This window comes from Gouania willdenowi, chromosome 2 (genome assembly GCF_900634775.1).
Source record: "Gouania willdenowi chromosome 2, fGouWil2.1, whole genome shotgun sequence".
NCBI lineage: Eukaryota > Metazoa > Chordata > Actinopteri > Blenniiformes > Gobiesocidae > Gouania > Gouania willdenowi.
Window position 1 is genome coordinate 1,423,930 of NC_041045.1, and position 10,370 is coordinate 1,434,299.

Here is a 10,370-nt window from a genome sequence, read left to right on the forward strand (position 1 = left end):
TCAACATAAGCATCTTGTATTTATTCTCCTGATGGAAACACCAGCCTGAGGCTCTGCTGGGTGCAGGTTCTCACAGGCCCAGCATTAGCATCAGCGTTATCATAGTGCAGGTAGAGGCGGTGGTGCTAACAGCACAGCTGAAGGTCTTGTGGTGAGCGTAGGTGATGATGTGCAGAGCTCCACTGTAGGCCTCCTCACAGGACGCCTGGATCTGGTCCTCAGGGAGCTTGAAGCCAAACGTACCGTTGTCCCTCAGCTCAAAGGTGTAGGACAGGGGGATCCCCTGGAGGTGGGCCCAGTCTCTGGAGGATCCAGAGTTTGGATCTGGAACGAGGAAGGTTCTAGTCTCAGTCTGAAGAGTCCATGTGTGTGTGTGCAGGGGTGGACTGGGACTAAAACTTTACATTTAGCAACTTCTTGTGTCCCATTTTTGCCCCTTTTCAACATTCTTTGACACTTTTTTCAGATTTTAGCTCTTTTTGCCAATAAATACCCTTTTTTACCCATTTTCGCAACCTTTTTTGACAATTTTATCCAGTTTTTGATCTTTCTTTCATAATCTTTTCGCATTTTTCACCCAAATATGCTAACTTTCGCCCAATAAATATCACTTGTTTCCTTTTCATCCTACAATGTGCCTTTTTTTGTTCCACATTTTTGCCCCTTTTCAACATTTTTTGACACTTTTCAGATTTGAGCTCCTTTTGCCAATAAATATGAATTTTTTTAGCAGTTTTTTATTCTATTTTTTGCCACATGTTATTGGTGTTTTGACACTTTTCACCCAAAGCTTTATTTTGCAATTACATACCACCTGTCTGATGGGTCATGAAAATAATCATAAAAAAAGAGAAACCTGTGTGTGTGTGTGTATGTGTGTGTGAGCACGTACATAAAATATCTGGAGAGGAACCCACTCTGTACTTCATGCCGTGAACCTTTTCGACGGCCTGCGCTGCTCCCAGTCCGACCTCCATCTGTCCAACATCAGCCACGTGTTACTCAACATTCATTATAGTTCTTCCTAAAGGTTGGAGAACCTCCAATCTCCTCCAACAGCAGCAGAAGCTACAAAAGGAAGTGAGTACCAGCTCATTGTAGTTGGAGGCAGTGAAGTTTGGGTGACCGTAGGGAACCAGCAGTAGTTGTCCGTACGAGTGGATGGTGAGATAACACAGGAAGTCCTCCTTCCTGCTGCCCACAAAGTAGGTGAGGAACTGGGTCTCAGGCTCAGACATGGGGGCGCTGCCACAGTAGATGTTAGAGCAGCAGTCGCTGGAGACGCCGATGGCTGAGAGAGCAGAGGAGACAACACGTCAAAAATATTCACAAATATATCCACAATTTAAACATGTATTTTTCAGAACTTTAAGGTTCCACTCACTGCCCCAGTTGGCGTCAAAGTTCCTGTTCAGGTCCGTTCCGTAGCAGCTGCATCCTGCAGGACCAGGAGACCTGTTCTTCCTCCACAGACGGGTCTGGAACCATCAAACACATGTTCAACCTCTCATTGGTACGTCCTGAACCCCAGCGTCCAATCAGAGAGCAGCGCTGACCGTGTTGTCCTTCCATGAGTACACGTAACCGTCCACGTTGAACACGGGCGTGACGTAGAAGTCCATGTTCTCCATCATCTGCTTCATCAGGGAGTCGCTCTTATATGACTGGAGGATCTGATGGATGACAGGGACATGTTGGAGTGTGTGTGTGTGTGTGTGTGTGTGTGTGTGTGTGTGTGTGTGTGTGTGTGTCCAACCTGACCTGTGAGACAAAGTACTGACAGAAGGCTGGGGCGATCCACTCCCGGGCATGAATCCCACAGTCCATCCACACGGCCTTCTTCTTCTTCCCTGGAGTCTGCACACCCACCTGATACACACTCACACTGTTACACACACACAGTGACTCCTACACACACACTCCATCACCTTCAGTAAGCTGATGGTCCTGTTTTCAACGGTCCGTCCATAGTCCATCATGGTCACCACGTCAGGATAGTCGTTGACCATCGCAGACATCCAGGACACGATCTGCACAGTGACAACATCACACCATCAGACACACTACAAGGTTCTGGTACTAGTTCTGGTGTGAGATGGTTTGAGCTTTGTTTCTCCACATCTCACCTCCTCCATTGGATGATATTTGTAGTAGTCATATTCCGCTCTGCAACACACAAGAAGACACAAGGAGATCAACGTGATTGGATGATTTAAGGTACCAGGGAAATGACGTTGGGAGAAACTTGTTGCCGATTGGATGTTGCGACACAGCGTCACGTGAAGTCGCTTGAAAAGTTAGAAATTTTCAACTTTGAGCGACTGAATTTAGTCACTGGATTGGCGTGATTGACTCGCTGGATTTGAGCGATTGGGTTGCTGGAATCGCACGAGTCACATCCCTGACTTTGCGTCATTTACGTTAATTTTTAATGTAATCTAGTCGCCAGAGTCGCTGAAGTCGCGTTCGGTGATTTCAGCAACTATAGTTGCTTAAATCGCGATCACAACGCGGACCCTTCTTCACCACCAGAGGAGCATAAGTCCTTCATCACCACAGACTGGACTCAAGAGTTCCTTCTTGATTCCAAAGTAAAATCCAAATCAGTCGTGGGATGAGGAGCTAACGATGAGTTTAGCTTCAGAGGTCAAAGGTCAACCTGAGGGTCACACTCACCTGTTCACAGCCTGAGCTGAGAGCAACAGCACACACACCAGCCCCACACACAGCAGCATGGTTCACTCACACGCTCAAACACACTCACAGGTTATAACACACAGATAAGGACACGCCCCCCTCATAAAGGTTAACCAATAACCAGAGTCTGTGCCAGGCAGTATTTAATTGGGGGCATTAAGAAAACAGTAGATCAGCTGGAGGGGGCACTGCCCGCGAATGCCTCCCCATTACACCGACACTACCAATAACCACCAATGATTACTGGAGGAGTGTGTGTGTGTGTGTGTGTCAGTTGGGGGCAGCAGTATCAAAGGTTCCATCCCTAAAGTCCTTCACACCAGGGTTGGGCTCAAATACTTATTGTAATTTATAATTAATAACAATTGTGACGTAAATGTAATTGAAAAAAAATAAATAAATGTTTTAAATAAGTAATTTAATCATTATTGTGCTCTAGTTTGCACTTCCACGTATTAATAAATGATCAAATATGCACGGCACTGATAATATCAAAGCGATAAGTGACAGATTTCAGTCCCTGCAGGATCTTCACTTATTATTTTGAGGCCAATTTTTATGCAATAAAACACAATAATTGTAATTTTAATCGAATAATTGGAAAAAAATCGAAGGCGTAATTGTTCCTTAAACTTAAATCTTTCTTTTTGCTTTTTTTGTGCAATGACTAAATAACAGGATTGTGATTCTGAACAACTCAGATGTTCCACTGAGAGAATAAAGAGGAGATTAGATAAGGAGCAGAAATGAGGTGAGACCAAAGTACACACACACACACACACACATACACTGCTTGCATCAAATGTTTATCATTAAATCATCAAGAGTTATTAGACGATTAGCTATGAAAAAACTGCCCTTTGCACCTTTTTTTTTTTTTATGAGGCGATTATAACTATAAAATGACAATAAAAACAAGTGGATTCTGATGTGTGTGTCCAGCAGAGGGGAGCACACAACATCACATCACACTCAGGCTGTTTCTGAGAGAAGATGAACATATAACCTCCTCCCACTGACGTTTACCACACCATGCTCCTTAGTCTCACTGAAGAAAAGCAGAGACATGATTAAAGTTCATAAAGTGGCATCAGAGAGTACGTTTTTAGACAATAATAGTGCTTTTTTTTTTTTTTTTTTGCATATTTCTAACTGGATTGAAGCTAATCCTGTGACCTCTGCATATATTTAAAAATGTGTAAAATGATGGATGAGCTTCTTTTCCTTAGGCAAGCTAAAGATTTCACACAATTCCTGTAAAAAAAAAAAACATGCTTTCTGAGAAAAAATCAAACGTGAAGTGACTAATATTAAATGATATTATTATGGATGTAAGGATAATATAGAGTTATTATTTTATTTCATAAATGTCTAATTTTATGGTTTATCTTTGAATTATTTGAACACTAACAGGTGAAAATTAAAAATCAGGCATTACCTAACATTAATAATAGTTGTGCACACACACACAGTTTCCTGGAAAGCTCACATTTACCTGTTTAAATATTAGATTAGAGGCTCCCAAGCTTTTTTGGATCGTGACCCCTTTTTTAAATCACAGATTTCTGGTGACCCCAAAGATTTTTTTTTAAGAATGTTTTTTTTAATCATGTTTTTCTGTAACAAATACAGAGCAGTTAGAATTAGTGCACAAAGTGACAAGATACGCCAGCTCATATATTTACTTTACATATTAAATTTTTTTTTTTTTAAATCTTCCTTTTCTTTATACCGCATTTTTTAAACTAGATTTTTATTTGACAAAGTGAAAGTATAGAATACAGTTGTTTAGGATTGTGTTGTTTTATTTTGAAAAAGAATAATAAAAAAAAAACTAAAAATATATTTTCAATAGGTAATTACTATTATCAATTATTCAACATTTCAGGCAACCCCATTTAAAATTCCAGGCAAGCCCACATGGGGTCACGACCCCAAAGTTGAGAAACAAACTGAGACAGATGGAATTGTTCAATTATAAAAAAAAAAAAAAAAATCATTAAAAAATTATGATTTCATAAAAAAATCAAAAAGCAGATATTTTTCCACCTTTTCACACTGAACCAACTGTGACATCACAGCATTCACTCCAACAGACCTGTGGAGGTGTGCTGTAGTATCTGGGACCAGGAGAAGCACTAAAGTGATTCCAAAGATGCTCAAGTGCAGCCACATCCCAAACATGCTGGAGGTCAAAGGTCAAACCGGTTCCAGTGGTGATGAAAAAACAAAAACAAGGCGTGACCGGTGATAAAATCCATGTGATCTCAGGCCGAAAACGCTATCAAACGAGCATGTGCGTTGGATGTTTTCCTGTCATCTTTGGAACAAACCGGATTAACCGCTGCACAGTGTACTTTGTTAATGTGCCATGGTGAAAAAGCAACATTTCAAACATTCTGCAGTGACTGAGCACACACACCTGAGGCCTGTCACACAGTGAAGGCATGTGAACTATTCTGCTCCACGTGGGAGCCTCTGCTCGGAGTTAAAGACTTTCATCTGGGGGACGACGGGACGTTTGGGGATTTTAATATGACACAAACATTTGAAAATGACATCACAAGATGACAGACATTACATGGACATTATGCTACAGTAATACTTTCAACCAGTGAGGGCAGTAGTGCATCAAAATACTGGATAACAGACGTGATTTAACAGGAGACGTAGAAGAAGAATCATGCATCGTTCCTGAAGAGCTGCTGTCCTGCATGCTTTCTGCAGCACTGCATATGATAGGACGCGTTCACGCAAAAAAAAACTTATTTCATTTTTAAAAACCTAATAATTTCTTAAAAGAACAAAAAACAAACAAAAGAAAATTATGATTATTTTTTAAAAATTATAATCTCATTTAAAAAAACTGTATCATTAGAAAAAAAAAGGATTTCATTAAAAAAAGGATTTAATAAAAAACTATGATTTAATTTTTTTAAAAACAACTAAAAATCTATGATTTCATTAAAAAACTAATTTCATTCAAAAATATGATTTCATAAAAACTAAGATTTTCTTAAAAAAAAACAATGATTTCATTTAAACAAAAAAAACCTCTTGATTTCATAAAAAAAAAATTATTTCATAAAAATAAAAAAAACAGATTTCATGAAAGAAATTTAAAAATTTTTTAAAATATGATTTCATTAAGCAGCTCTCTTTAGCTCAGTGGTCCCAAAGGACCGCTCGGTTCTAAAAAACAGCCGCAGAGTAGCCATCCTCCTCCTCCTCCTCCTCCTCCTCTCCTGCAGTTATTTTAAAGTCGTTCTATCCTCACTCAGCATCGACTCAAATGAACCCTGAGGAGCACAGAGTCTGCTCCTCATAAACAAAGCCCTCAAACAGTCCAATGGAAACACTGAAGAACTGTTTCAGGAGCTTCTATAAACTCTGGGTTATAAACACAAAGCACTTTAAACACCAACATGAAGAGGCTGATCCTCACACTTCTCATCCTGCAGCAGATTTGGAGCGTTTTACACTCCTCTACTGTCATCTAATAAAGGTTCCAGAAAGGTGGTAGAAAAGGAGGTGAAATGGCAAACTAGCAAAATATAGACATTAAAAACTCATGAATGTGGTTAAATTGGCAAAAATAAGCATGAAATATGGTGAAAAGAGGTTAAAAGTGACAATAATGGGTCAATATATGTGACATTAGGTGGAAAAGTGGTGGAAAGGGTTTATTAGAGCTGAACATGTCTGGAAAGTGGAAAAAATGTGCAGAAAAGGTATTAAAATGGGAGTAACGTAGCAAAAATGCATTAAAAGGAGCAAAAATATGGCAAGAAAAAGTAGTTGCAGAAAAAGGGTAAAAATAAGCAAAAATGGGCTCAAATTTTTAGGAGAATAAAAAAATTAGGCATCTGACGATCTGTTTTTCACCTTTATAATTTGACTAGTGTCCAAATATTGTGATTAGAGATGAAAATGACTATGTACACACGTCAAACATTTATTTTGTGCTAAAGCTGCACCTTGGATACACAGCTAGTTGTTGATGCTTTAGGGATGACACACACACACACACACACACACACACACACACACACACACACACACACACACACACACACACACACACACACACACACACACACACACACACACAGAGGGTGCCTTAGAGGCGCACACACTCATTCCTCCACAGTCTCACGCTGCTGTGCGTCCTGAGCGCGTCTCTCTACATTCCAACTCTCTACAAAGCTCCTTCCTCCTCTTCATCCTCCTCCTCTTCCTCCCTGTGCACGAGGAGAAGCACTCGGTGGATATTTTAGTGTGTTTTAGAGCCTCCTCCCGCTGTGTGGGATGTCAGTGGAGAACGGGAGCTACGCGGTGGTGGTGGAGGAGCTGCTGCTGGGGAACCACAGCCTGGAAGTTAACGACTATAATAACAGCCACAGCACCAATGGATCCACACACAGAGCCATGAGCAGAGTCAGAGGTAAGACTAAGAGCAGCAGGTCGCAGGCATCACATCATCCATCACTCATTGAACATGTAAAAATGTGTAAAAATGGAATGTGAACATGTTAAATCAGATTAAAGGAGTCATTTCTGTTTTTAATCAACTGCAGCATGTTAATCAATGAGTATGCAGCATCTCTCTCTGCATCACTAGCAGCCAATCAGAGGCAGGATGGATGGATGGATGGATGGATGTGTTGGATGTGATGATGAAGAGGGATTCCCTCTTCTTCTTCTGCAGTCATCCCAAATGTGCAATGCTGAATAATTGATGGGAGTTTTGTGCACAGCTTTACTTTCATTGACCCAGAGGCAGTAGAGGGGGCGGGGCCTATTGGAGGGGGCGGGGCCTGTAGCTCCACAATGCCTAACTATTTAACTTTGATCCTCACTGACAGCAGCTGTCTCCGCTGAAGCTGAAAATGTCAGTGAAAACATTTAATCCTCACCTCCAGCAGCGTGAGAAGTGGTAATAAAAGCTGCTGATGGGACAAAAAAACCTGTAAATTTCATTTTAAAATTATGATTTCCTTAAAAAGTCCATTTTAAAAAAAAACTATTCCATTAAAATGATCATAAAAATTATTTCAGAAAAAAACTATGATTTTCTTAAAAAACTATAATTTCCTTAGAAAAAAACTATGGGTTTCATTAAAAAACAAACTATAATTTCATTAAAAAAAACTAACTTCTTAAGAAAAGTATGATTTCATAAAAAACTATAATTCATTAAAAAACTCTGATTTCATAAAAAACTCTGATTTCATTTAAAAAACCTATGATTTCATGAAAATAATTTTTTTACTACGATTTCATTAAAAAAACTTTAATTTCAAAAGAAAAGTATGATTTCATTATAAAGATACGATTTAATAAAAACTACAATTCATTAAAAAAACTATGATTTCATTAAAAAACAATGATTTCACAAGAATTTCATTAAAAACTATGATTTCATAAAAAACTATGATTTCATAAAAAGACATTTTTTTCTTATGATTTAATTAAAAAAAAATAATTTCAAAAGAAAAGTATGATTTCATTATAAAGATATGATTAAATAAAAACTACAATTCATTAGAAAACTATGATTTCATAAAAATAATTTATTTCACAATTATTTTATTAAAAAAACTACAAATTAATTATGGTTTCATTTTTTAAAAACTAAGATTTCACAATAATTTCATTATAAAATCTTGTGATTTCATTAAAAACGGTGTTTAAAGGCTGCTAATAATCAAATCTCTAAACATTGCATCGAAAAGGAAGGTCCTGAAGGTCTGCTGTCCTGCAGCACAAACACCTGATGGTGACTCAGAAGATACTAACAGAGCTGCGTGATGCACACGCACGACTGAAGATCCTCTTATTCTTTGGTCTCTTCAATAAACTGTCTCAGTAGCGACAGTGGGATGCAAAGAACATTGGTTTCATACAAAGAAAATGTGGAAAAACTAAAGACGGATGCAAAAAAAAACAATTCACAGTGAGGAGCGTGTTTAGTTTCTCCAAGTGAAATACATTCTAAAATGATCCCAGTGTGTAAGTGTGTGTGTCAGTAGATGAGCAAAGCATTAAAAACGACACACACACACACACACACAGAGACATTTATTGATACACACAATAACAAATGACACAAACAAACAAACACAGGGCGTGTGGCACCAATGTGAACCGACGTGGTCCGTGCACGTTCCTAATAGGATGTGGCACTAGTGCTGAGCTGGTCCTTTGTCCCTTTGGATCCCACGTGAGCTCACGTACGGGGAAGTACGTCTCAATTATAGCTACAATGTGTTTTTCAGATTTTTTTAATCTAATCTGAATAATACATGTGAAAATCTGGAAAAACATGTGGAAATTGTGGATATATTTGTGAATATTTAGCGTAATAATAAGCGCTGGTGTTCACACAGATAGAAGAAGAAGAGGAGGCAGAGTTGGAGATGAAATTAATTAGCATTTTGTTTCATTTGGATAATTAGAGGGAGAGGTTGCCTGTTCATCATATGCTCCCAGTAATAAGAACCAAACCACTGAATAATATGTTTGTTGCTGGAGCGTCTCATGGAAAAGATGAGCCGGATGTGGATCCGAGACGTCAACGTTCCCTCTGTTATTAATCATCTGTGATAAATGTCAAACGTGCAGCGTAAACATCGTCTGTGAGCAAACAAAATCTGGGGTCACATGGGTTAGGATCCTCAGCAGAGAGGCCCAGACGGTCCTGAGAGATGTTTAAATCCACTCTTTGGATCAGAACTCCTCCCTGTCTGCATCGTGCAAACATTTCAGACTCATTGATAAGCAGACGTGACGCAGTAACATTTGCAGTTAGTGTCTGTGCTCCCGGTTTAATGTGGACACACGTCAGCAAAAGACGGAAAAGCTCAGTTTGACTGTTTATCAGGTTCAACAGGAGCCAATCACAGCACAGGAAAATGAAGTGTAATAATTCACTTTTTAATCACAGATCAGTGAAACCTCATTATTCACTCTAACAATGGACTGTATTCATATTTAATATTCACTCTGGATGTTTTTATTTGACTTCTGGTATCGTTGCTGCTAATAATAAAAAAAAAAACCTTTATTGAAACTGCAAAGATAAAGTTTCATCTTCTAAAGCAGGGGTTCTCAACATTGGGAGGGGGTCACCAGATGCTGACACTTCTACATCACATTTTAGTGCATTTTCTGCACATTTTTTCCACTTTCCAGACATGTTCAACACTTATAAACCCTTTCCACCACTTTTCCACCTAAAGTCACATATGTTGACCAATTATTGTCACTTTTAACCTCTTTTCACCATATTTCATGATTATTTCTGCCAATTTAACCACATTCACCATTTGTAACGCCCACTATTTGCCAATTTAAACCAATTGTTCAAATATTGACACTTTGAACCCTTCATCGGTGTTTTTGCCGACTCCAATTCGCAACTTTCAACTAATGTCTGTGGTTTTAAAATCCCATTTCACCACCTTTTCCAACATTTTTGGTCCTTTTTAACCCATTTTATTTGTGATTAAAACAACGATTTCTTTAAGATGACTATGTACTATGACCCAAATAATTAACTACACTTTCTGCCACTTCTCCATCAAATTTCAATGCATATTCTGCACCTCTTTTCACCACATTTTATGTTTATTTTTGCCAATTTAACCACATTCACCAATTTTTAATGCCCA

General features: G+C 38.7%; 2 protein-coding genes across 2 annotated transcripts in view; one reads left to right on the forward strand and one right to left on the reverse strand.

The window, feature by feature from the left end:
• Positions 1 to 2,779, reverse strand: LOC114475312 (carboxypeptidase O). The gene is made up of 9 exons (XM_028466005.1): positions 2,677 to 2,779; positions 2,127 to 2,166; positions 1,929 to 2,030; positions 1,762 to 1,869; positions 1,557 to 1,673; positions 1,385 to 1,478; positions 1,089 to 1,291; positions 893 to 977; positions 1 to 324 (listed from the first exon to the last, which is right to left on the reverse strand). The coding sequence occupies exons 1-9, from the start codon at positions 2,733 to 2,735 to the stop codon at positions 71 to 73; spliced, it is 1,062 nt and encodes a 353-aa protein (XP_028321806.1). The 5' UTR covers positions 2,736 to 2,779; the 3' UTR covers positions 1 to 70.
• A 4,044-nt stretch (positions 2,780 to 6,823) lies between these two features.
• The window catches only part of LOC114476619 (cholecystokinin receptor-like), an 18,587-nt gene continuing 15,040 nt past the window's right edge, over positions 6,824 to 10,370 (forward strand). The window contains exon 1 of the mRNA XM_028468408.1: positions 6,824 to 7,141. Within this exon, the coding sequence (XP_028324209.1) occupies positions 7,006 to 7,141 (136 nt within the window). The 5' untranslated portion in view covers positions 6,824 to 7,005. The remainder of the gene's footprint in view (positions 7,142 to 10,370) is intronic.

Bases quoted from the DNA above. Each gene is read 5' to 3' on its own strand.
- LOC114475312 (XM_028466005.1), bottom strand. From the start codon at position 2,735: ATGCTGCTGTGTGTGGGGCTGGTGTGTGTGCTGTTGCTCTCAGCTCAG. The intron at 2,031-2,126 runs GTGAGATGTGGA...GTCACTGTGCAG, and splicing joins AATATCATCCAATGGAGGAG to ATCGTGTCCTGGATGTCTGC. The intron at 1,674-1,761 runs GTCAGGTTGGAC...GTCATCCATCAG, and splicing joins GTCAGTACTTTGTCTCACAG to ATCCTCCAGTCATATAAGAG.